General features: G+C 48.1%; 1 protein-coding gene and 1 long non-coding RNA gene across 6 annotated transcripts; one reads left to right on the top strand and one right to left on the bottom strand.

Annotated features, from left to right (window-relative positions):
• Window positions 1-626: 626 nt before the first annotated feature.
• IL13RA2 (interleukin 13 receptor subunit alpha 2) lies at window positions 627-24,287 on the top strand. 5 transcript variants are annotated; one of them, XM_055727471.1, is made up of 11 exons: window positions 1,239-1,697; window positions 3,888-4,094; window positions 11,571-11,729; window positions 15,257-15,408; window positions 17,563-17,716; window positions 18,183-18,303; window positions 19,857-20,041; window positions 21,146-21,303; window positions 22,169-22,313; window positions 22,955-23,057; window positions 23,963-24,287. In XM_055727471.1, exons 3-11 carry the CDS (start codon window positions 11,636-11,638, stop codon window positions 24,003-24,005), a joined length of 1,155 nt encoding a protein of 384 aa, XP_055583446.1. In that variant the 5' UTR covers window positions 1,239-1,697; window positions 3,888-4,094; window positions 11,571-11,635; the 3' UTR covers window positions 24,006-24,287. The 5 variants fall into 5 exon arrangements, with proteins under 5 accessions (XP_055583449.1, XP_055583448.1, XP_055583446.1 ...); XM_055727474.1 differs by lacking the exons at window positions 1,239-1,697; window positions 3,888-4,094 and adding an exon at window positions 627-938; XM_055727473.1 differs by lacking the exon at window positions 3,888-4,094 and having other exon boundaries at window positions 1,160-1,697.
• On the bottom strand, window positions 11,727-26,660 carry LOC129737414 (uncharacterized). The gene is made up of 3 exons (XR_008735241.1): window positions 25,579-26,660; window positions 12,708-15,022; window positions 11,727-11,860 (listed from the first exon to the last, which is right to left on the bottom strand). It is a non-coding gene; the product is annotated as an uncharacterized LOC129737414 (long non-coding RNA).
• Window positions 26,661-26,696: the final 36 nt, after the last annotated feature.

Raw genomic sequence — 26,696 nt, 5'->3', positions numbered from 1 at the left:
AAATCTGCTGGGCTTTTGTAGGTCTTTAAGCAGCGTTATCTTCAGGTTTGATCACGTAGACCCACTTCTTCATCGGTGTAATAAATTGTTGATAAATTATCTGGCAAAAACTTCTGTCCCTAGCATCTCGGGGACACCCCTGGCCAGAATCAGTCTCTCCCACTACCGGAGTGGCAGGGGCCAGTTCTCAAAGTTCTCTGCCTTTCCAAGCACGTGAGCTGGATCAGCCAGACCACCCCGCCGAGAAGCTCTGTGCACCCTGTCCTTGCCAGACCATGGTCCTGCGGCAGCTGCTGGAGGAAGGTTCTTGCACAGCAATGCTTCGTGGGCAGCAGAGCTGCAAAACGGCTCATGGGTCTCCCCTGGATTACTCTTCCCCTGCTTTTTTCACTGTTACCTAGTGTGTACATGCTCTTGGGCACGTACAGAGATTTCAACACTGACAAAAGAGGCTGGTCTACCTTTTTTCCTTAATCACATTTTCTGTTGCAGAGAAAACCTATGTAAGAGCATCCACAAGCCAAATTATACTGATAAAATCTAACCTCTTCCTGATTTCACTGGCCAATAACCAAGAGATCCCAGTCAGCGCCGGGGAAGACCAACCACTTGGAGTTGCACCTCCCTGGAAAACAGTCCTGCCAGCAGTTCCTCCTTTGGCACTGTAATTTATAGCTGAACTGCCAGCATCTTCTCTTGGGACATGAGGTCTGATCTCTCAGTGAATCAGCTCCATCCCATCATTTTCTGCCTCTGACTGTTTTTTCCGTCTGCTGCATTCCTGTTTGAAAGCAGCAGTCGTCTGACCAGGACCTTGGTGAAAACATACTTCATGGGAAATAACAATGGAGTGAAGCTCTTCAGTGGGAAGAAGGAGCCACGTGCAGTTTGAAAGGACCCAGGGGAAGCAAAGACCAAAATTTCCCATTGGATAAAAAGTTAGTGTTTTACTTTCATACACTTGGGGTTTTTCATTTTTCCCACAAATGAAGCAGTCCAGCGGTCATCTGCCTGCGGAGACTTGCTGGGACACTGAGCATTGGTTCGGGATGTGCAGAGCTGCAGCAGTCACTGTGTTGCGGATTGATGGGAGCTGACAGACCTGTGGTCTCCTGCCAGGATTTTCAAGGTTTTCCCATCTGCTCACCTCGGAGCCCCTAGCCCAGACCTTAGCCCGCAGGGAGCCACTTGCTGCCTGGCTGCTGGGGCTTTGCCTGTAACTGTCCCCACACTGGGATCGCTGCGTTACCAGCAGCCTTGCTGGGGGCTGGCTTGCAGCCAAACCAGAAATTAGTTGGAACCGGCGTATTGCCACAAAACGTTTCGGTTCACGTTAATCGGGGTTTTCTGATCAAATTGCATCTCGCAGCAGAAAATTCCCCCAAACGCTGGTGTGGGGTGGATTGCTGTGTCCCACGTGTGTCGTGCTTGCTTTGCTATCGGCGGGGATGTTGAGCAGACGCCTGCTGTGGGCAGTGAGCAGCAGTTGTCTTCCCTATTTCTTCATGTGCATCCTATGCACAAAACACTTTCAGTCTGGCTGTTCAGATGCAGCTGCTTGAAGCTTACTCTCTAGAAACAGGAGCATATGCAGGGCTTTTTTTCCCGTTTTGCTGTTCCAGTTTTCTTCTTTTAGAACTAGAAAATACTTTTGTCTTGCACGTTACCTGGTCAAAGGGAAACCCCAGCGTGTTATGGTAAGCTGTAACTGTGTGATCGGCATTGAATCTCAGCAGCTGCAGCTGCTGCATTTAGCCAAATGGGGTGGGAGGATTTGTCTGCTTTATATTACTTTTTTATTTTATTGTGTGTGTACTTGCCACTCAATGTAGCTGTTCAGGTGTAATGAAGAATACAGATCTATGTATACCAGCATTTCTGTATGAGTTTTAAACAGTTTTCCAGAACTTGTTTTGCAGTGGTGCTGATGTTTGTGTTCTTGAAATAACTTTGGTTGCATCTGCTCAGAGTTCAAGGTGATGCTTGAATTGCAGCTTTTCCGAGAGGCATGTTTATATATTTTGCATGTGTGTGTTTACACCACTGTTGCTTGAACTGAAATGCATCCCATCCCTTGCAAGCCGCATACTGGCTGTTCTGAAATCCTTCCTATGGTCATTCCTAACTTAAGTTTTTTCTCATATTTTTACTTTCATGGGAATATTTAAATAGCTTTTAATATAACTAACAATATTTAGACTTGTGGTAAGTCAGCAATGCCTTGCAGAATTGTTGAGAGGCTGTTCCTGGCGAGGCAGTTATTTTGGGTTAACGCTTGCTCTCTTGGGGGAGCGCTCAAATGATTTGCATCTGAAAAGAACAAACTCATTCAGCATTTTTGGGGTGTCTTTTTTTTTTTTTTTTTTTTTTTTTTTAAATAGTCTCTTGTCCGTTTGTTCACCATCAGGCCAAACTTTTTGCCTTTAACAAAACATCTAACTAAGCCCCTTTCAGCACCAGTAAGATGTTTATGTGAGAAATAAAGGCTTGGGCTGCTGTTTCCATTGGTGCAGGCCAGCAGCATCCCCTCCAAAGGCACCCTGAGCTCCAGGAAAGCCACCTGCCCCCAGGGCAAATGCTTTTGTATCTCTCTGGGGCTTGCAGCTCAGGGTTCGAGGACCAGTCTGTGATAATGACCTATGTATTGCCTTTTCTGCTGTTTGCCAGCTGCCCTGCTCGTGCCCTGACCCTGTGCTCGTCCCTCTGGATCTGGCTGCCAGATCCTGCTCACGGCAGCAGAGGCTGGATCAGGCTCTGACTGCAAAGTGCCTCCAGGACTGACCAGCCGCATTGGTATGGGGGAAGGACCACTTCTCCTAGCCAGCATCCCGGGCTGCTTGGCTATTCTGGGCTCTCTATGGGATGTACCAGCCCCACGTGTGCTGGGACCCAGCAGTGACTGAGGAGGTGATGGCTGCTCACATCCTGCCCTGGCCAGGGCAGCAGCAATGCTGCATTCCCACTGGAGACAAAGGCAGGAGGCAAAAGTGAAGTGAGTGGGAATTGCCAGATCCCTCAACAGCCCAGGTCAGGGCACTCAGCTGCACAGAATAACTGTCTTTTACACTTACTACTCCCAGCCCAGTGACCGCACCAGAAGGACCTCTGCCAACAGCTCTGTAAACTCTCCAGTACAAGATACTGGCTGGAGTTGAAAAGAAGGAAAGGGAAACTTATTTTGTTTATCCTAAGGGCTCGGAGGCTTGCAGAGGGAAATTCACTTTTAAAAAATAATGCAGAGAGGCAAAAGCCATGAGGTTATTCTGATTTTAAGATGGCCTAAAAGCTGGGATGGAGCACCAGCTCCTTCTGCCATCGATGCTGGTGCCGGCAGAGGCAGCTGATCTCTGCACGCCCGGCACACTGCTTTGCCCATCGCATCTCCCCCATACGTGCTCTTGGGACTGATCTGCAGTGTGCTGCACCGCTGCCAAGCTTGTTTTCCCAGTTACTGTCAAAGCACTTTATGTGAAATGTTTCTGCTTTCATAACAATTCTCTAGACCTTTTTCTTATTTGTCTATTTAATTCTGTAGCAACCTGAAAACAAGATTGGAAGTAATTGCCGCTGTCCTGTGAAACCTGGTGTGTTAAATTAGGAAGATTAAAACTCGCAGGCAGAACGCAAATCTACTTTTGGGGGCGAATGCTGTTGGGGAAAAAAATCGGCACAAGGCAAGGCAGGTGGCAGGTGGGGAGTGGGTTGCTGGTGTGACGCCTGCCACCAGCCGCCCTGCTGGAGGGAGGCTGGGCTGAGACCTGGGCATTCGTCACAGGCCAGGCTGAGCGTGGCCCTGAGTGGGCTCAGCCATCCCAGAAGGAGACCCCCAAGGATGTGGCAGGGCGGGAATTTGATTTTTTTTTTTTTTTTTTTTTTCCCCTCCCTAGTATTTAGCACTGAGGTAGCTATTGAAAGCCTGGCTGCCGTCTGTCCTGGTGCTCTGGTGACAAAGCTGCTTTTGTGGAAATGCACGAGGCTCCCAGGTTCTCAGCGGGACACTGGCAGCCAGCCTGGGCGCTTGTCTGCTCGCTCCAGCGACTGCAGCTCCAGTGGGTTCCAGAGTACAAAGACTGAAAACCCGTGTGCTGCTCCAGGTAAACTCAGTTTTGCAACTGGGCCCAAAGCCACACAGCGGGAGAGCTTCAGCCAGCTTCTGGGCCGGCTGGGGGACCCCCACATCCACCTGCAGGACCTGATGGGTTTGGTGGGAGGAAGCCAATGGAGGTGGTTTTGTAACTCCTAATGAGCAACCACATGGCCACAGCCTGGTGCCCAGGAGGCTGTGGTTGGCGCCTGCGCGACCCGCGGGACAGGGCAGGACAGTGAGCAATGTATCTTTGGACATTTTCAGGTTCTCTGCTCTGGACAGGCTCACAGCCCAGTCTGAGTATGAGGTGTTATTTCTGTCTCTGCTTACCTGAGGAGACAAAAATGTTCCTGGAGCAGCCCTAGTCTCCCACCACCTCCAGGCAGCACAAGCCCAAGGCTCTAGGTGGTGAGGAACAGGAGAAACAGGGGAAATGGCACCTTCCTGGGGACCAGGGATGCACAAATCTTCCCTGTAAACCCTGCATCCCCTGGCAGAGCCTGCTGCAGCCACAGGACCCAGTTGCACCCAGTGTTCATGGTGCTGGGACCAGCCAAGCCTGCCAGGGGCAGCCGTGCAGCAGAGCTGTCTCTGCACACATACACAGGCGGCGCTTTGTCCCACTATGCCAGAGCCTTCCTGCTCTGGAGTTAATATTTAGCTCCTTTCGCGTTTCTGTCTGGAGGTGTTTGTGGCCCGTTTACTAGCAGTCGCTGTACTGCCAGCTTTGTGGCTTCATTTCAGTTCTTCTTCTAACGCCCTGGTGCATTTAGCGGCAGAATTTGGGCTCCCGAGTGCCATGCTGTGCTCCTGATCCCCTTCCAGCTCACCAGTCCCCAGCATCCCTGCAACCCTCCCTGCATCCCCAGGCCTGGAGCACATCTTCACCCCAGGCTGGTTCCCAGACGCAGCCACACGTGTTGGTCAGTGCTGTCTAATTCCTCAGTCTGCCTTGTATTATTTTTCTACAAAAATTTTATGTGCACTGGTGTGCCAGGGTAGACCCTTGTCACCAAGTTGTTTATTAAAAGCTGCCCCCGTGCCACGATAATAATGAAATTATTCTCGTGGGCTCTGCTAAAGCCCCAGCCCAAGCCTAGCTGCGTGGGAGGGAGTCAGAGCAAGTCTGTGTGTGGCCAGGGGATAAGCGCAGGTTGTGGGAGAAATTGCTCGAGGAGGAGAAGACAATGAGTTGGTGCAATGTGAGGACAGGATTGTGGATGTTTTGGTCAGGGTGTGCTCCCGAGGCAGGAGACATTCTGCACACAGACACTGTTTCGTTGGCAATTACAGGAAACCGAGATGATGGGGACGAGTCAGGGGTGCCTCTTAACGCAGCCTGTGGTGGAGCAAGCTGAAGGGCAGAGGGAGTGCGTGATGTTTGGCTTTGGGCTGGACAGACCTTTCAGGGAATAGAGCTGATTACAGAAAGAAAAGATTTCACGGGTGCAAGCTCCATGGCCGTTGCATTGTTGGCTGAGATGATACAGGCACATTCAAAGAGCTGCTGTCCTCCTTTAAGATGTCTTTTAAGCCAAGATTAGTCCCCAATAGTAGCCATCAACAAAGAAACAGGAAAACCTGGGGTCTCCACTCATCACAAGAATAAATGACACTGAGCATTGCTAAAGAGCCTGGATTCCTTCCACCATTTCCTCAAGTCCCATGGAAGCCCTAAGTGTTTAATTTCTTAATGCAAAGAAGGGATTTTTCTTGCAACACTCGGACTGTTGCCACTGTCACATGCTTCTCTTCCAAGCATGTCTCATCATGGTGACATCCCCTTATCAGTGCAATTCGTAACACTGTGCTGGAGGCCACAGCTCTGTTTGGAATTGCTGAGTATCTTATTCCGGTGACTCGGAAAGAGCTTGTTTAATGCAAGCTGTGCAAAACAGACCGGCTTCCCTGAAACATGAGGCTGTTAAGAGGCTTTTACAAGTCATTGGTTTTTCATGCCATTGGCAATTTCAAAACCATCCTTCGGATCAAATGAAACATGCTGTTTGATATCAAACGGTCTGTTCATAGCTGGAGCCTTTTAGGTTTGATTTTGTCGAATACGAGGGTATTTCTAAACATGGAGCTGAATTGCAAAGTTGAAAGCTTTTATTTTGAACCATCAGATACCAATATTTTAATACAGGAAAGCAAGGGGTTGCTTGACAGAACCGATTTAGCACAGATGGGATGAATGTATCAAATCTACTTTAACCAAAAAGGATGCAGCCCATTTTTTGGACTTAGCTCTGGTAATGATCTTTGCCAACTGCTTTGCCATTTGCCATGAGATGTTTCAGCAGCAATGCTGCTCTTCCTTTATTTCCTCAAACAAAATCTAATTGTTAAAAAAGTGCTTTTTAATTTCTGCAGGCACCTGCCCAGCATATCTGTCAGAGGCCAAGGACCCAGCCCAGGGGCTTCTCTGCTCTTTGAAATCTCTTATTCAGCCTGGAGGCACCTTTACAAGTTTGTCTTCCCTGGGCTTTAGCTCTTTTATTAATCTTACACTGTAGAGCAGCTGTGAGGCTCTGGGACATGGCCAGGCTCCTGGAGGAGGAGGAAGCTCCTGTGACGTGTTTGTGAGCACACGGTGACTCCAGGAGTAACTCAGCCGGCTGACAAATCCCAAAAATTCTCATTCATGAGTAAACCAGACAAGTCAGTGATCTGCTAAATAGAGTTGTAATGAGGAAAGCAGCCACATGAACAGGAAAAAAGCCCCCAAGGCTTTTTCTGTTGCTGCGTGCAGGGGTGTCCCGCTGCCAGAACCGTGGGGCTCCGAGGAAAGGTGGGCGCGGGGTGCAGCAGCAGGTGGTGGAGCCCAGCCAGCAGCTGTGGCAGCCACAGGGCTTGGGGATGGCTTGTTGCATGGGGGTTTGCCCACCAGAGTGAGTATGTTTTTATTAACCCCTTCTTCCATGAGCTTGTCATCACCTTATACAGGAGTTTTTTGCAACTTAACCCCATTTGCAGGATAGTTAGGAAGATGCAAATCACCTGCTCGTACCTGCCACGAGGCTCTGGTCTGGCGCGTGCAGGGCTTCACCCTGTTTCCCACAGCTTGCTAGGGCATCGCTGACAGCTACAGTCACCGAGGTCAGTACAAGCCAAGGCCTGAACACCTTTGCAAAGGTGTGCCCTGGGCCACCACGCTCTCTCCCACTCACGGGCTGTGCCTCCACTCAGCATCGCTGGAACACGGCATGAATCCTCCCCAGCTTGCCCTCAGCTGATCTCTTCCAGAACCAGCCTGGGGATGCGTTGCGTTGACACTGGCAGGGGGAGGAACACAGCAGGAGCATCAGGTACCAGCACAACAGCGCAAGGAGTGGAAGCGTGTCTGTAGTTTGCAAAGGGAGCTGGTTTGGGCAGGAGGGTGGTGGGGGAGGCTGGGTGGGCAGGCACTTCTCACTCACTGCTGCTCCCCCGGTGCTCCAGTGCTGTTGGCTGTGTAGTTCCCTATTGTTCCAAATCCCAACTGTGCTTTTTTCCAGCCTAATTTTCTCAGGAACCGAGACAGTTCTAGCACACAGGAACTGGCATTCACCCTACTGGCAAATGTTTCTCATCTGTTTCAAATGATGTGTCCAGTGTGACCTTTTCTGCTTAAGTAGCTTACACAATGAAAATACATTAACATTAAAACCTAGCTTGCATAACTTTGAAAGCTGGACCATACACGTACCAGCAGCAAGGGAATTTTTTCCCCTGTTCTTTGGAGAAAGAAGAAAATGTCCAGCACTGTGCAACTGCAGTGAAGGGAGAACCCACCCATAACCCCCTCGCCCCAGAAGTCACAGGGCACTCAGGCACTCACACAGGCAACAGGGTTTGCACTACTCATTTCTGCTGCTTTTTGCTTTGGAGAGATGAAAAGCAAGGGGCTGTTCACCTGTTCAGTGGCCACCAACCACGGGCAAAGCCCCCATGTTCTTCCAGGGCTGTTTCCCAACCAAATGCCACCGCAGATCAGGACAGCGGTGGGTCATGGGCTTCCTTGTTCTCTACTTCAGACCTCCCCTTGGCACCCCTAAGGACTAACTGGTCTTCACAGTCCGAGTGCTCTCCTTGCTCTCATCTCTGTTTTCAAAGCTGTGGTCTCACCCAGCACACGGTAGCTGGTGTCTGTTCTGCGAAGTAGCTGCTACAACCAGATGTATGGGATCACTTTTTAGCGTAGTGAAAGGTAAAAAGGTGTGAAATTTTGGTTGCAACTGCCTTGGAAGTTCAAAAGTGCAAAGGGTGGTCGTGATCTTTCCATTGGCACCTACCTTTGCAGCATCCTCTTGGAGCCAGAACCAAATAGCTATGGTGGGATGGGAATGGCTTCACAGCTGAGAAGCGACCGTGCCTCCCCCGGGTCTGCATGGACAACGCAGCAGGCTGGCAGCGCTGCCCTGCCTGTGTGTGCACCGTGAAAGGGAGAGGATAACTCGCAGGTGGAAAGGGGTCTGATCCTGACTTTATTGCTCTAAAACGTTGCTGTTGACTCCAACTGGGAAGCAATGCCCCATTCATGCAGGCATCAGTTCAAACAGCTATACTGTAAGGCTTGTACAGGTGCTTGGAGGGCAGTTTCCTTCCTACAAAGAAACGCTCCTTCCGTTCCTGATGCTGTTTCTCATGGCCTTAGTATGTCTGACCCGTTTCTCACTGTGCCTAAATCTGGCCATGGGAAGATCCAGCCTCAACCACAGCCCGCTGCTTGTTGAGGCACGCACACCACAGCTCCACTCTTTCTGAAACACCCTTTGTTGTCCCTCCTGGGGAGGAGTTGCGGCAACCAACCTCCCTTGACTCATGCAAGGCAACGCGGCGATAACCCACCCGTGTATTGCCGCTCGTGACTGTGGCTGATCCTTTAGCGCAGCAACAGGACTCACGAGAAGTTTTTCCAGGGAGGTGTATTCGGTACCAGAGCTCTCACCTGGGGCAAACCAGGTGTGGCTGAAGACCTGCTCCTTGTAAAGGGTGCCCCAGGCTGGGGGTGAGGGAAGGCTCCCAGGGCGATGCCGGGAAGGAGGGATGGAGTAAGCAGCGACAGGCCAGGCTATACAGGGGTCACGGTGACCAGCTGCACTGATGTGCGTAGCCCACGGCAGAGGAGCAAGGGGATGGATAATTTTATCTATTTCCTGCGGAGCCCTGAGAGGCAGCTGGGTTGGCTCCAGAGCGAGCAGAGGCAGCAAGCTGGGAGGCAGGCACTGCGGTGGGTCAGACCATGGCTGGTGCTGGGGGACCACCAGCCGGATCGCGTGGGCTGGGGTGCTGCGTGGGGCCACAGCTCCCGGGTGCCACAGACAGCTATGTGCTGCTGCGAGGGGCTCCGGCAGACAACTTGCACTGATTATGCCATTTAGTTTTCATTTTAATGAATCCTTTAAACATTTCAAACATATCTCTGACCTTCTTGAGCGCAGTTAGAGCAACAATTAATGCCAGCACCTCATAAATCCCAGCAATGTCCCCTCTGGTGCTAGCTCAGTAAAGGCTCTGATTGTGTGGTGACTGCCATAACATTGCAATGTGGCATCTGACCCCTGGAAAGATCAGGCAGGTCTCTTTAAAAACCTCCAAATTTCTATGAAATGTGAAGTTTTTCAGCAAAGCCGCCGTGAGGCTGCCAAGGAGTTAGGCATTCCGGAGGCAGACAGGCTCCCGTGCACTTAGAAGTCCAGGTAAGAGCACTTTGGTGGTTTAAAATCTTTCTGTGTGAGCCTTTGTCTATTTTTATGTGCCTTGTGAAACCATGCGAATACATTCAAGTTAATTGTACTGGAAATGGAAAAAGCTTCCTCCAGTAACATTCATGTACAGCCCTTGGATGCTGTTCCTCACCAGCTGGGAGTCAGAGCTGCTGCTTTTCCCAGCTCTCCTTACCACTGCGTTCTTGAACTGAATGATGAAAACTTTCTGAGGCAGATAGTTATGCTTACAGCCAGGTTTGTACTGACACAAGTTTTATGTCATGTTCAATATGTTAAGAAGTAATTCTGGTCATTCCTTCTGACTGGAAGTTATCTAGCTATATATTCTCATTTCACAGTGAAACAGAAAAATTACTGGTATTGCTTATACTTATGTGATGGACTTGGGGGGGGCGTTGCTGTTAATTTAAATTGAAAATTAGTTGTTAAAATTGTTGTGTATTTGTAATTGCTGCCATGCACTGCCAGTTAGAATTTCTGGTTAATTTAAACTTGTCAACCATCCTCCACACACACCCCCTGCACTGTTCCCAGCACAACTTGACTCCTCCAGCTCCCCTGAGCCACTTCTTCTTCAAATGATTTGGGTTTTTTTGGCCCCAATCCTTAGATTTCCCAAGGCCCCTCTGACTTGAAGCTCTGCCATTCAGCTAGGCCCCCCATTTCATATTGTCACATCACAGCCATAGGTGCTGATTAGTAAAGCCATGCTGGAGTATGACCTGGGGCTCCACCTTTTCCAGCCAAGGTGGCGCGGACAATGTAAAGTGAGTTTGTAATCTGAAAGGAGCTTGGTGATGCATGGCATGTTCACGTCGATGTTGTGTTCTTACACAAACAGAGCTCAAGCAGTGGCCCTAAGGTTTCAGAAAGATTGATTTCTGTATATATTCTATATGACTGATCTCTCTCTTCCCCCCCCCCCCCATCTCTCTTCCTAGCTCTATCTACTTATACCTGTATCTACATATAAAATTAAAGAATACATAGATATAGACTCTTTTTACCTGTAATCCATGTACTTTCCGGCACAGGGAAGAAGGCTGGGCTGATGTGTCCATAGGCAATGATTCCTACCCACCTTCAACATGAAATCTGAAGGAAGGAGAACCCTCCCCTGGAAACTTTGCTCCTCTCCCTGTCAGTCCCCATCTTTCCTCCAGCAGACTTGCTCGGGAAGAGAAATTTGTCCCGTTTAGAAATGATCATGACTAAGAAGATCTCTCACAAGCATTCCTACCGTTTCTTTTTTGTTGGAGGGTGAATTAGAAAGGATATTATCTCTCTGCATGTTTATTTCTTTTCTTTTAAGTCACCGAATCCTGAAACAGGAAAGCCAAAAGCACTGATGACAGTTGCATAAGACATGTCTGTTTAATGGTTAAGAAAAAGCTCAGGCATTCTGAGTTGTTTTTTTTTTTTTTTAAAGGAACATGTCATTAGTCCGAGGCACTTCCTATGGCAGGCAGATCATGCTCTTGGCTGCATCACCCTTTCCACAGAAGTTGTGTGGCAGACAGCTTGATGACTGAAGTGCAGGCTGACGTGCCTTCGGAGAATGTGCTTAGCTAGCCAGAAGCTATTTAAAATGAAGCTAAAGTGACCCATGTGTCACTATCCCCAAAAGTTGCAATTAGAAGTCCTTGGGGAAATGATTAATCAGACTTAGTAAACGAGTAAAAAGGCGCTTGTTGTTAGTGCTCACCCTGCAGAGGGAATGCCAGGGCCCCACTAATGCACTGAAGACTTTCAGCTCCTCTTTATTTCTCCAGCCCCCTGGCACGTGTGCCGCAGGACCGCTCCTCTGACGCCGCACACCTTCCCGCGGGGAGCCCCGATGTCCCACCTCGGAATGGCTCTGCGGCGGCTCTGCGCTCTCTCCGTGGCACTGCTGTGGGGCTGCCTGGCATCCACCTCCCACCGCAAGGCAGGTAAGGCCTGGCGTGCCATTCCCGTCGCTGCCTGACGCGTGTTTCACATTAACTCGGGCCCTTTTTGATGTTTGTCCTTCATCCGAAGCTTTTCTTGTGTGTGCGTTACTGTGAGTGGCTGATTTATAAGCCTGTAATTGTGTAAATATATTGCATATTTAGTGGCTATTTTTCTGAGTAACTTCAAAAGGAGCAGAAACTGCCTTTGGTGTGCAGCAAATCTATTGTTTGTGAAATATAAATACTACTTGGGTAGATAAATGCTCCTGAGCATGGTCCCAGCCTGCCAGACTGGGCTAGGTGCAAGGAGTGGGTTTATTCACAACTGCAGAATAACAATCCTGAACAAACACTGCCCTGCAAGCTATCACCCAAGGCAATGGCTTTTCAACCACAATTTGCTTCAAGCCCTCAAGCACCTCTTTGCTGCGCCGCACCTGCAGCCCCAGCTCTCTTGGCCTCTGGTAGCCGGGACTTTGCACCCAAGCGCTTTCCTTCTTCAGAGGGATGGTGAGCAGGTCTGGCCCCTCCTGCCACAGCTGGTGCATGGTGGAGAGGTGAAAACTCGACCAGGAGGTCCTGCCAGCCAGCAGGCATGGGAAGCTGCCAGCATACATGCTGCTGCCACGTCAAGCAAACCAATATTACCTTGAAAATGGGCTTCTCAAAACATGAAAGTCACTTGCACCAGATGTGCGATTTGACCAGCACAGAGATGTGCAGACGTAGAAGATACAGATGGGCACCTGGCAAGCTCCCATTTTTCCACTAGCAACGTTGGTGGAAAATTGCAATACCTCCTGCTGCTTGCAGCACATAAGGCAGCACACGGCGTGGGGTGAGGCAGCGGAAGGCACCTGGGGATAAGCAGGTGGTTCATCATCAAAGCTGCAATGTTGGAGTGAGTGTGCATGGCAGGCAGAGCCAGTGGCCACGAAGGCCGCAGCTATCTAGCCAGCGCATCGCTATCCCACTCACCACCAGGCAAATCAGGTAGAGACGTTGTTTGTTTTTTATTTTTCCAAGAAACATTCAGGAGCAGCTCTCCTTCAAGACTGGATAATGATAGGGAGTATTTCTAGTCCTGTATTCTGTATGAATGATGGGAGTGAGACTAGTTTGTCATGTAATGTTGCAAAAATTAGAAGCTGGAAGAGGCAGCGCTGACAGTTAAAAAACAATCAAATCCCTGAACACAAGCCACATCCCCAAAAGAATCTTTTCCATTCCCTCTGAAGTCCAATCAAAATGTATTTTACAAGAATTGCTGGTTATAATTGCACTTGTTTTGGAAAAAAATATTGCTGTTTTGTTCAAGTTCAGAACGGAAACATATTTCAGAGCATTATCGCTTCTAGTCAGAAATTCCATTGTTGACCAACCTGATCCTCTTTTGACAGCTTATCACCAGGCTCATGACAAAGGCTAGCAGCTCTTTGCTTCCTCGTTTGGGCATTTAAGCACTCAGGCAGGGGGAGCTTCCCTAGGGCAGGACAGTCCAGCTCGCAGCCCTGCCAGCAGATCTCCTGCAGCCTGTTCGGGATTTATGCACGCCGGCCCCAAACCAGGGTCTGACCCCAGGGCATGGTGCATGGCCATGTGGAAGCCCCTCACCGTGTCAGCCCTGGTGGGCTCTTAGCCTGGGCTGGCAGGTGGGAGGAACCCCCCTCCGCCTTCTCCCCGCTCCCTCCTTGGTGTGGCTAGAAATGGCCATTCTGGATGAGCCACCGACTCGTTTTTAGCAGCTGCAGCTCTTCAAGCACGGTTCCTGCAGACTTGCTGTCCCCCACGCTGCATCTTCCTTTCCTGGAGCCTTTGCACCTTTGTGAAGACCCCGGAGGTGGGTAAGGTGCCCTTGCCTTGCCCTCGCTCCCACCTCTGATGCCCACCAAGGGCCCAGCCTGAGCACTCTGCGCCCCTTTTCCCCCCCTGCCTGCTCTGGGAAACCCGTGCCTGTCTAGCATAGCGATCCCAGACTCTTGCCCCCTGTGGGAACAAGGGGCTGCTGAATAGGAGACAGTGCCTCTGCAGGGCCATGCCCCACTGCCTCTGGACTGCAGCAAGCCCCCCAGCCCCCGAACCCAGGCTGCACTCATGTGACTTCACAGCTGGTCTTTTACAGTTTTACTTATTATGCAGAAAAATACATAAAACTGAATTTTTCTCCAAATTATTATAGTCTATTGTTCCTTGCTCCAGCACTCCCCTAAATCCATTGCCATAATATCTTACTGTGCCATCTAGCATAACAACAAATCTCCCATGGAGCTTTACATGCTGGGAGAAGTGGGATCTTAAGACTGCTGCCTGAGGTGTGTTTCATTTGGGAGAGTTTCCTTAGAAGAAATAAATCCTCCAACGATGTTCTCTGCAAACTTTCCAAGGAACAGATTAAAGTTTAATTTATATCACTGTCTTCCACTGAAAGATGTTATCTGCGTCTGCTTTCACAATGGATTCATTAAAAAAATAAAAGGAAAGAATGTGTAAATTCTGATGAAGACATGAAAAAAGTGGGAGAGAAGCCAGTGGCCTGGAGGACAGGCTCAAACAGAGAAGCGGTGGCAATGCCGGGCTGATGCTGCCAGGAGATGGGCTCCAAATCACCATGAGAAAGGTGTATCATGCAGGGAATATGTAGAAACACAAATGGATAATGTCAGCTCTAGACAGTGGAGAAAAATGACCTTAGGTGTTCCAAAAATTGACATCATTTGAACTAATAAAACTGAATAGCCAGACAGCTTTCCTTATGGGAATAACGGCTCCATACAGAGCTGGGATTTTAGGAAGCATGTCTTAGTATGGAATTAATCCATAATATATGCTGATTTATTAATATATGGCAGCACCTCACAATAGCTTAATAAAAGCCAGATTGACTGTAAAAGTACATTTTTGTATAGCTGATAGATGTCCAAAATAAGAATTATTTAACTGTCTGCTTTTCTGCTTCTGTATGGTTTTTTGTCTTGGTTTTTCATTAATCTTTAATATACTTGAAAAGAATATTTAAAGCAATATGGGTGATTTGTTATGTTTAAGGAATGTAAATTTCCCTGGAAGCATGCTGGGATCTGTCATCCTATGCTGCTGTACATGCTGACTACAATGTTTGCAAGGATGCTTGTCCTGACAGTTGGTAAATATCAGGCGTTAAAAGCAAGTAAATGCAGGACTTGAAAGGGCATCCCAGGGCAGTAGCTTTGCTTAAAACATCTTGAAAAAAGAAAGTCAAAGTTGTGGCATTCTTTGTGGCTTTTCAGTGGTCCTTGAGTGTTTTCTCTGAGTGTCTGCAAAAAAAAAAAATAATAAAAAAATCAGTTTTTCAGGGGGTGGGCAGGAGCAGAGCTTGTGCATGTTTGTTGAGAACAGGCTACGCAATAGCCAGGGCTGGACTGTGCTTCCCTCCACGTCCAGCAGCTGCATTTGTCATCTCATCAAATTTCACGACTACTTTTTTCTTCTTTTTTTTTCCCCCTTTACATCCACACTCTGTTTTACCTGCTGCTTTGTTTTCGATCTAGTTGCTCCCCCACAAGACCTTCAGATCACAGATCCTGGACTCTTAGGTTCTCTCGATGTGGAGTGGAAGCCCCCACCCAACGTACAAACCATCAGTGACTGCACAGTGAGGTATAAGTTTGAATATCGCAACACTGGTGACAGAGACTGGAAGGTAGGACAGAGGACAGTTTAATCCTCTTAAATCCAGGCTATTATCCTGCCTTTAGTTCCGGCAGAAGTTTATATTTGCATTTCAAGAAGGAGTGGTACCAAAGCAGTTCCATGAAAAAGCCAGGCTGTTCCAGTGGTTTGAATCTTTTGCCAGATGGGAATGTGTTTTCCAGCGTAACAGAGGCAGCAGTCAGAAGGGGCTGGTTCTGTCAAAGGGTGTGTGCTTGCTGCCAAAAAATCCCATAATATCTAGTGCCATTCTTCATTGTAAGAGGCACTACACTTTTTAGAAAACCTTTATGGGGCTTGAACTGAAACTCTGTGTCAACAGATCCTTAGGGATGCAAAGCGGTGAATAAATAGAAGATTAAATTTAATTAATTATCCTAATGCTCTAACATTCCCTTTATCCAGAGGGGTGTTTCTAATTACCGTTTACTTCTGTGTTTTAGATACAATTGACTCTAACTGAGCTCTGTGATAAAATTGTCAGTCTTCTCTCATTGCTGTGTAGCTGGCTATAGCAGGCGGACACAGGACAGGAAGGATTGTAGGAATATATTTTGGGAATGCTTAGAAGGTGAAAGTTGCTGCAGTTAGGAAGGTAAATGGAGTGGTGAGAGGAGATATCCAGCAGGAGGCTGTTCGATTGGCACAAGGTACTGAGGAACACATGAAAAATAGGCTGAGGTTGTCCCCCAACAACCCAGACTGGTGTCCTGAAAGAAAGGGAGATTTTTTTTTTTTTTTTTTTGCACAATCCTAAAGTAGGCATGCTAGAGAGCTTCCCAGCTCACGGCACCAGGGAGGGAGCGAAGGAGCAGCCGCATTGGGTTAGCTGTGCTGTGCGCCTCAGCCTCTTGCTGTGAATGGTTTCCGCATGTCCTGCGTGAGCTGGTCATCCACTTCATCTGCTCGAGGCAGCAAAGCCAAGGCTGTCAGGCTGTGCTCAGCCACAGCGCAAACAGGTTTTGGCCCAGCCGTCCCCTGGGAGCCCGCAGAGGTGGAAGAGCACGGTGCCTCCCACCCTGTTTCAGCTGTGGATTGCGATTGCCAGGGCATGGGAAGGGGCTCTTTGACCTGGCACCGGTCATGACGCATGCCACACTCCCAGCCGTGCAGCAGTGTGCAGCTGTGTGGATTCTTTTATGATGATTTTTAACTAGCATTTAAAAAGTACAAAGCAAAAAAAAATTATGCAATTTTAAAAAACATGTCAGAATTCCCTGAATCACAAGTAATAAGTGTCTTATACAAAGCAGATCTAAAAAGTAGAAAAAAAATCAGCTCTTGTACCTTGCCAAAACTTTGACCCCAGATAAGGTCTTGAAGAAAAGTCAGTCTGAAAAAAAACCACAATGAGACATCAGCGGACGCAGGAGTCATCGGCGTCTGTTAGAAACACACAGCTCCACATGGCTCATTCTTATGCCCTGAGACTGCTGACAAAAAAAGCTGACTGCGGGCTGTGCCACCGCGGCTCCCACCGCAGCACGTGTGTGCAGCTCACAGCGTGTCATTTCCATCCCGCTTGGGCCAAGGTGACACCTTGTCTCTCTCATCTTTCGTTGCAACTCTCGCCAAGTTATTTTTCCCTTGCATCAAGTAAGGGGGAGTAAGTCTGGGGTCGGGGAAAAGAGAAACCTTTAGAAGGGGTGCTCAAAAAGTCCCGCAAAGGGCTAAGCCCGGCAGCATGCGGTGACGAGCCCGTGTTGAGTTGCGTGGCTGCTGCTCCCTCCTTGCAGGGTGTGGTTGCACTTCCCATGGGAACCATCAGCTACAAGAGTCATCGTTCCTCCTGTTTCTGATTATCTCGGGTCACAGATAAATGTGTTTTATCTGCATTTATGGTGGTATCCCTCATCGGATCCTCCCTGATATTCCTGGCTGGTGGGGAGCCCTTGAACCATGGTCTGCTCTGCCTTGATGACAAGATGTCCTGTGGGGTGGAGGGACTCAGAGCCAGGGCGCTGGGCAGAGCAGGTGGTACAAGAGTGCTGGAGAAGCACTGGGCAGGAGAAGCAGGACAGAAGTGTAAAGGAACATTAAAGTGCACAAATAAACCTACTTGCAGCTAGAGCAGGAGCAATGTTAGCTAATTCTGCAGCCTACTTAGTGACAAAGGAGGTGCTTATAAAGTCTGTCTTTCAACCAGGTTATTTTTACTAGGAAGCTAAAATTCAGAGTTGGATTTGACCTCAGCAGGACTGCTGAAGTGAAGGTACAGACACTGCTTGAAGGACAGTGTACCAATGACATGGAGGTGCAAAGTGACTGGATTTATGCTACTTTTCAGGTCCCGTTGCAAGGTCAGGAGCAGCCTTCGGTACATGGTGCAGTTTTGCACTTTGCATGAGCCTGTTGCATGAACCACGCTGCTGGCCTGAGGGTTGCTGGATGGATAAGCCATTGCAGGGCTTGTTGAGGTATAAGACACCAGAGCATCTCTGCTTCCACTGGCTGTGGTTGAGGTTACTGGATACGTGGGGCTCGTTACCCTCTGCTCGTACCCCAGCTCTGCTGGGTTGCCCTGCACAAGCTCCACCGCTGAATGAAAAGATCAGTTATGCATCTCTCTGCTCTAAGTAAAGTAAACTGGCTTTTTTAGGAAACAGAGCACTTGGCAGCTAAACTACCTAATAACGGTGACTGGCCTTCTTTTCCTTTTTTGTCTTTCAACTGTAACACACAATTGTTCAAAGATGTAAAATGCTATTTCGGCTGGGCCTGACTGGTACGTTGTGTAATAGTGGTTATTTCCTTCTCAACTGACAGGAAAACTGGAATCAGAGGTTCAGAATTTCCATTGCATCTATCACGACTGGGAATACCTCAAGTGCACTTGGCAACCCGGTCTCCTCGCTCCTCGTGGTGTACATTATGAACTCTATTATTGGTATGTACCAGCAAAATAGAAAAACATCCAGGCAGTGATCAAGTGAACCTCTCAGAATACTAAAATGCCACAGAAAATATACTTTTATAGCTGGCAATGCTATTACACTACCCACCCAGAGTGAGCCGAAATAATGCTCTAAGCAACACGTGCCTTCTAGCAAGGAAATACCAAATCCCTGCTTCCTTCCTTAAAATCAGGCTCATGCTGACCTTCTACAGGGCGTACCTTCTCCCTTCCTTCTTTCCCTTTTATTTACCCCTGTGGAGTGCTTTCTGCATGTTGTCCATCATGAAGCCCTGTGCTTTCCCTTTGCTGAACGCACCTGGATCGTTCTGACTGCGTTTCCGTTAATCGCAGTGTATATATCTCTATAGGACAGGTTTCAGCAGAAGGTTGCCAAGCTCAGTGAACCCTATACAAAGAGCAGGGCTTCTTGGCAACTAAGAGGTTTAGTCTTCAGCTATATTTTCATAGCCTTAGCACACCTCACACAAGTAAACATGCTGCCAAAAGGTAGTAATAACGCATGTTTTTCAGTGGTTTCTTTTATTCTGCTGCCAAATGATTCTGTTCTGCAAGAAAAACAAAGCTAGACTTAGTGGTTTTGGACAAAGTAAATGCTGTATTTGTGCTTCAATTCCTATGATACTATGGCAAGGCTGACTAGTTATGAAATCATTGGGTTTCATGCCTTTGGGCTACATGTAGGAAACTAGCTGCTTTTTAAAAATAGTTTCTATGGAGCTTTTGCTTGGAAATAGTCTTCAAAGTCTTCAGAGCAGAAACACTGATTTAAAACCATTTTGCGAACTACAAAGGTCTGCTTGAAGGAAACTATGGAAATTCATTATTTGTCCCTAAACAAACCCCACAAAACCCCCCAACAAAAAAAACCCACCCTTATTTAACTGCCTGTAACAAACCCAGGCATTTGGATCTGTGTCCCGTTGTATGACGAGAGTGGATGGGAACACAGCCATGGCATCCTTTGATCCTTGTGAGTTAATTTTTATAGCGCTACCACATGAAGTTCCCACCCCCCCCCACCCCCCCCCCGACATAATGTGCTGCTCAGGGAGACTTTCATTAGGTGTAGAGTACAGAGGCCAGATTCAGCTCTGCCTCAAGGGCACTGATCCAGCAGGAGTCTTAGAAGGTGCTATGAAACACCACTTAGTATTTCCAGGATGGGGCCAGCAGCTAAGCTTCAGGGAGTGGCCCCCAAAAACAGGAGGCACTTTGAGAGGAGAGTTCTGGTTGCACATTAGCTAATAACCAGCAAACCCCTTCCTTGCTCCCAGCCCTGGGTTTCCGTTACATGCTTATGTAGGTGCATGTTTTTTTCTCCTCCCCACACTTTTTCCATAGTAGGAGTCCAGGTGACTGATGCATAACACTGTGCTTTGGACCACTTGCGAAAGGTAGGTAGGATATAGGTGATGCTCAAGGCTTAGGTCCATTCTTAAAAAAAAAAAAAAGGTCTTATCCAAGGAGTAACTACCATTGCTTTGGTTATTTTTTTTCTTTCTGTTTTCCTAATACCTCACTAGGTATGAGGGGCTGGACCGCGCAGCACAGTGTGATGACTATATTCAGGATCACGGTATAAACATCGGCTGCACGTTGCAAAATCTGAGCCAGGCAGAATATAAGGATCTGAGCATTTGTGTCAACGGCTCAGCGGCAGCCACTCTGCTACGGCCATTGTACATCACCCTTCGCCTTCACAACCTAGGTAACAGTGGCAGGAAAGCAGCAGGGTTCTGGGGACCCCCCACGGTCACCACACAGCCAAGGCTCACATCTTGCACAAAAGGGGATCAAGCAAATGTGTGCTCTTGTAGGTGGGTGGCTGTAACGTGTCTGGGTGGATTTCACCCCGGAGAAGGGTCTGTGCCATGTGCCACACAGGACTTTAGTTTTTCCAGCAGTGTTTGTAGGTGAGCAGCACTGCTCAGTGCCCACCCTGGAGAGACAGTGGGTACCTCCAAGGGCTGCACTCAGCAGCTGGACAGTTCGGGACATAAATGGTCTGCTGAGCAGATGGCAGAGCAGCTATGGGGTTTTTGGCTCTAGCAGCACTGCCACAGAGGTGGCTTCATTTACTGCTGCTGGAATTGAAACTGCTGCTCTGCTCCTGCAAGCACAGGAAGGACGTTTGGGCTTTGCTGTTCAAACCAAGCTAAGGGCTGGGGAGAATTGATGTGATGGGGTCTGCCCAAGCGAAGGTGGACTTCAAACCCATCAGAGACAGGGGAAAGGAAGAAATCACAGCATGATGTATGACCTGGTACATGTACTCACTCATTACTAATGAGTACTTACCATGCTGATGCATTTACCCACATGTGACTGTCAAGGGGATAAATAGCTAGTCCTCCAGTTAAGCCACTGGGCTAATAAGCAGGATTTCTGGATTCAGTTAGCGCTGACATGCGCTCCATGTGTGGCTTTGGACATCTGACAGAAACCAGAGCTTTTCTGGGGATGCAGTGTCGGGCCAACACTGTTGCGGTGCCTCATGACAGGGACCGAGGCTTCCCTTGGGCTGCCCTGCTGCACTGCCAGGGGAACGTGCCGAGCACAATGCTCACACCCCAGTGTTCCAAAACCCCTGTGCTGCAGCCCAGAGCAAGGACCTAGCCCAGCCCACGTGCCAAGTTACGATAAATAACCCATCCTCCAGCCTCCGTGACATCCTGCTCCTGCATCACCGTGGTTGATGGTAATGGGGGCTCAGAATTCCAGAGGTTGGTGGTGATTAACCAAAGCCTTTCCCAGGAGGGCCTGTTTGATTGCACCTCTTGAACCTTCTTTCCTTTTGTTCCCTCCCTCACAGCAAAGCCCTCACCCCCGAAACATCTGGTGGTTTCCATGTCTGCATCTGAGGAGCTCCACGTGGCATGGAGCCCACCGGGTGGCGAAACACCACCCCAGTGCCTGGAGTATGAGGTTCAGCTGACAGAAGATGCGAGGGGGGCCAAGGCTGCCTGGGCGGTAGGGACAACACACACCGTGCCCTGGGGGGGGAAGGGGGGGAGCCCTGGCTGCTGGTCGGCGGTGGGGACACACACCAGGACACTGAATTGCAGTCCACGTGTCAGCTACCTCGCACACAGACTGCGCGGAGACGGCAGCTGCTGCTGCCCGTGGGAAACGCTGACCGGCTGGTCCATGACACACGTTCCTACTTAACACCCTGACCCCCCACCGCAGCATCTGCTTTAGCAGTAACAGATCCCAGCACAAGCCTCTGAGCAAGGACTGCCTCAGGTTTCCTGCCTGTTACCTCGGGAAGCTCTCGTCAGGGAAGTTTAGAGGTTGCTGTGGTTTTTTTTCCTGAATATTGTGGCACAACTTGGCCCAGTGAAACTATAATTCTAATCTCTCCAAAGAAGTGGCCTGGGACACAACATGTCCTTTCCGCGTGGTGCTTTTCCCTTTTGCATTACCCAGGTGCAGTTTTGACAGCAAAGATGGCAAGAACTGATTAGTCATAGGGGATATCTGAAGGACATTTCTTTAATTGCTATATTCTACACATGAGTTTTCTTAGCTAATTTAAGGAAGGATTCCATAAATTAACAGGCATAAATGGCAACATACATGATGGCACTGCCCAGACTGTGTGTATTTTCGGCAGTTTTATCTCCATAATCATTTTATTGGCATTAGCTGGTTCAAAGCTATTATGATATCATTTAAAACTGCCAAAACATAATCTAGGGGTTTGTAGAGCCTGGAGACTATATTGAGAAACATCAGGCCATGCCAGAGAGCTACTGGTGGTGGCAGCACATAATTTCTTGACGGTGGTTCTCTGTTTGTTTTTTTGTTTTTTTGTTTTTTTTTTTTTTCTTAGTCTGTGTCAACCCAAATGGAGACCGCTTTAACAATTTCCAGAGCAAATCAAAGCCGCATTTCATGTGTTCGTGTCAGGGGGAGAACAAACATTTTCTGTGCTGACCAGGGCTTTTGGAGCGAATGGACACAGGAGTGTTTCTCTGGTATGGAACCCAAAGTAACCAGCATTTCCTATACATCCTCTACACCGCCTGTTTGGGACCAAGCGCTGATAGCTGCCACGGGCATCTGCGGGTGTCCAGCACTGGAGGGGGGAGCCTGGTTTAGTTACACCCTCAGCTTAGTCCGGCACAGCCATTCCTACAGCTTTGCATCTCCAGTGCGCTTAGCAGGCAAGCCCAAAATATTAATGCTTCTGCTCTGGCACCTTTCCCTGCTGCGCAGGGACAGCTGTGATGGAGGAGTGACTGGTTCGCGAGAGGGCATGTGGTACTCAGAGCTTCTCTTCAGGACATCCTCCTGTCTGCCCCACACCACAGATCAGCTGCTTTGCACCCTGTAGGCTCTATAGGGCTGTCCCCACGTGCACTGGCTCTGCTGCAAGACGCAGGAGGCAGGGAAGAGGCACATAGCAGTGGCTACATATATATGCAGGATGTATGTTACCTTGAAGGCAGTATGTTACCCTATACAGTAACATATACCTGTCATATATCTGTAATAAAGACATAAATAAATAAATGTAGGGTAACAAAGTTTGTATCCGAGCCCAGGCTTTGTAAGAGGTAATATGACCCAATCTGGAAGCTAGTGTTTTCTTATTTGCTATCATTTGTCTTTGCAGTGTCCAGAAAAGAAGACAAGCAACTATTTATCCTCATTCCACTCATTCTGAGTTTGTCAAGTAGCCTCATGGTATTTATGTTGATTGGCCAGTGCAAGAAAAGGTAAGCACCAAGGCAGCCTGTCCCTGCAATGTGCTTTTATGTGGGTGTCTCAGACTACAGTTATAAATGACATGACGTATTAAATACTAAGAGCCAAACATTAATGCTCTAAGATTGGACACCACACAACAGTTTATTTTCAGGAAACAGCCCTGTAAGTGTGGCTGTTTCTGATATGAAATGCCTTATAACAACCCATAAACTCACAGTAGAGACCCAAATCCTGCTCATGCAATCCAGCCTGCTTCTGTTAAATACAACAAAGTTACTTGCGTGCACAGCAGCACAAATAATGCCATTATCTTGCCCCAAACCACTCATGCAGCAGAGATTTGTACTGGTTGTGTTAAAGAAGTACCATTTTTATGGGCTAAGGCCTCATTATCTTTGCACTCCCATCCCAGTTGTTTGCATTCATGTCAATGATGGCACATGGGGAAAGCAGATGCAGCGGATGAGTTTGCCCATATCCGCATTATTGGTACTGATGACATTTTCTTCAGGCCTGAAGGATCACTTAGAACTGATCCCCTGGTGCTGATAACTATTATCTTTTCCTTATGGCCATATAATGTAAGCAGGTGGATAGCTTTTCTAATATGCCTTTTAAGGCCTCACTGATGAGGGAGAATTGGCTATAGAAATATTGTCCTCAGAGATGAACCAACACCTATTTGGTAGCTGAATGCGTGGAGTCTGAGACACACACTCCATCTTTCTTTTGTATCCGCCTTTCAAATGTTTTGGTTCATGAAATTCAACGAAGTGTAGATGCTAGCAAGAAGACTGTGGAAAGCAAATGCGTCCCGCCTTGCCATTGGGATGCAGCGATGTGTGACAGGGATGCTGTAGTGTGTCCACAGCTGTCTCTCGGTGCTGGGAATAACAGGCTGTGCCCATTTCAGATCCCCAGCAGGAAAGCCATTGCATGCATCTGTGGGATGCTAGCTCTGCTTGCGACTGCTGTACCGCTTGTGTTTGATGGAGCGCTTTCAGAACATCATCCCAAGGACAGCCGAGAAGCCCTGAGCTTTCTATAGCCCATGTGGGTCTTCCCTACCTGCTGCCATTTGCAAGGCTGGTGACTGCAATTCAAGTCCTCAACAGGCCCAGGAAAACATTGGAGGAGTTTTAAACTGACTCTGGAGCAAGCTGTTTCTGATAACAGGGCAAGGGAGAAAAAAGAGGCAGTGGAAACTGCCATGAATAAAGATAACATGTTGTTCTGTGGGTTTGGGTTTTTTTTTTTTTTTTAAGGACTCTGTCAACAGGACACGCGCTGAAGGGCAGCACCACGCACACAATGCTAGGTACAAACCCCTGCATCCAGCTACCGTACCCCACCTCGCTCTCACCACGTCCTCCTAGTCCCCAAACACGCAGCCTGCTGAGAGCACCTAAATGCTGAACGTGAGCTACTTGAGCTATTTTTTTCATTAATTAATATGCCTTATCTGTTGCCAAGCTGAAGTGCGGAGGCCTTGAGAGAAACTTTCACTGTAAAAAGGCACGATCACAGCTACTGCAAAAGACAGATGCTTCAGAGGAGAAGTGAGGGTTACTCTGGCAAAGGCAGTGTGGGAACTTCTCTAGGAAGCAGGCACTGGTACCAGAATTCAATGAAACATCCAAGACGTCTCTTAACACCATGTATTCAGCTGATTACATTCCTGACTGATTTTTAAGGAACCATTCCCTATGATGCTGATTAAAAAATAATAATTAAAAAAAAAAAAAATCAGCAGTAGATGAGACACTGTCCTCCAAGCCCATTCTGATGGGGTTTTTTTGGCCAAAGAACTACCCAACTCAAACCCAGAGGTTTAGTGTGCCTTCATCTCATCTGAACAACCCAGAAAACATTTTTTCTTTCAGGAGGATTTATTCAAAATGGGAATTTCTAGTGAACAGTGGAAGCTCAGAGAGAAAACCAGGTTTGTGTCAATCAGCTATGTAAAGAGCCATGCTAATCCAATCAGGCACAAAACAACACAGCAAGTGCTGTCTTACACATCCAACTGCAAAATTATTCAATCACTCTCAGCTGCTTCCACTGCTAAATGGGCAACCACCCAATGTTATTTGGGGAGCAACCAAGGGAGGAAAGCACCAGAAAAAAGGGTCTATGCACAGACTGGAGCAGAAATCAAGTTTCCTGGCTGTTGTTATTTTGAGGAGACACAACCTTTGCCTCTGCTATCTCCTGCAGCTTCTGGTCAGCCAACCTGGGATGGCTTTAGGTTTTAAAATACCTTTGAGCATGGAAATACTGTGTATTTCACATACTTGATGAATGCAGCACATTAGAATTGGAGAAGGAAGCTTGCAAGGCCGACTGATCTAACAGTAGTTGTAGGAAATGTCACCATACCCTATTGTCTGCATAGCAGTTGTTTCCATTATTTAGTCATTGGCGTGGCTACTGAATATTCCTCATGCTGAGCATGTAAATACATGTATTTCTTAGTCCAGTCCTGAGCAAATCCCGTACGCGAAGAGCCAGAGAGCTTTGTACACCTACCATTAAAGACAGGAGCCAGTGTCTCTTTAGTTGACATCCAGTGCATGCACACTAATGCCAGCTTTGCCTTGATAAAAGTTGTGACGTTAGTGGTCCACACACCTTCCTGGTGAACTGTTAGTCATCCCTGTGAAGACATGCAGCAACTTAATGATGGGGAAGCTGATGAAGACCCATAAAAACAAGTGCTGAAGTTCCCCCCACCTCCTGTGACCAGGTAAATATCTTTAATTTTAGCCCCCAGTTTTCAGGAAGCAGGCAAAGGACAACCTTTTTGTTTCAACAGAAACCACCCAAGGGTGTGACTTCAGTTCAGGGATCTTTAAAACTTCTCTTTGCTTGTGTCTGTCCTTGAGGTGATAGGGTAATTTCTTTTTCTGACTGAAGCTTGCAGAATCTTGCTTATACATCCTCTCTTTGGATGCGGTTTAGAGCCAATTGCCGTAATCCTAGGCACGCGTCATGCATATAAACCATCACTGGCCTGAGCCTACCAATGGTTGCACGCACCTTTGGTGACAAAAGCCATCTCAAAAGAAAAAAAACCAGTATTATAGGAAAGAGAAGGAGGGATACTTACATGCTTTTCATGGGTGCCGTTTGGACTGCCACATTGATGTGAGCCTGCAAACTCTATTCTCGCTGCTTAGCAATTCTCCCAAGCAAGCGCTTGCATTCTGCTAGAATCTGACCACGACTGATGAAACTGGGAACAGTTATCATTAGTTGAAGTTGGTAAGATGGAAAATTGCTAATTCTTTCAATAACCTGTGAGCACAGTGGCTCCGTACTGGATAGTTTCTCAGCAGACCACACACCAGCTTCAGCAGCTGTGTCAAGCACCTCTTGCTCGATTTGAGTGGCGCCACGGTCACAGCTGCTTGGGGATCACGTTCGGTTTGTGCAAGGCTTGTTTGCAACACTGGCCTTGCCCAGCTTACCTTCAAAGCCAAACAGACTGCGGCTGTGGGCAATGGCCCGAGTCGGCAGGTGTGAATGCAAGTCAGAAGAGCCCCGGGCATGAGCACACACACCTGTGAATCACAACTCTCCCATGTTACTGGTTTCCGCACTCTGGCCACCTTAGCAGGGTCCGAGCCTGGGATCCCACTGATTAA

The sequence above is a fragment of the Falco cherrug genome, chromosome 15, assembly GCF_023634085.1.
Source record: "Falco cherrug isolate bFalChe1 chromosome 15, bFalChe1.pri, whole genome shotgun sequence".
Classification (NCBI taxonomy): domain Eukaryota; kingdom Metazoa; phylum Chordata; class Aves; order Falconiformes; family Falconidae; genus Falco; species Falco cherrug.
Note: the sequence above shows the minus strand (reverse complement) of the source record. Positions and strands in the feature narration are given on the sequence as shown.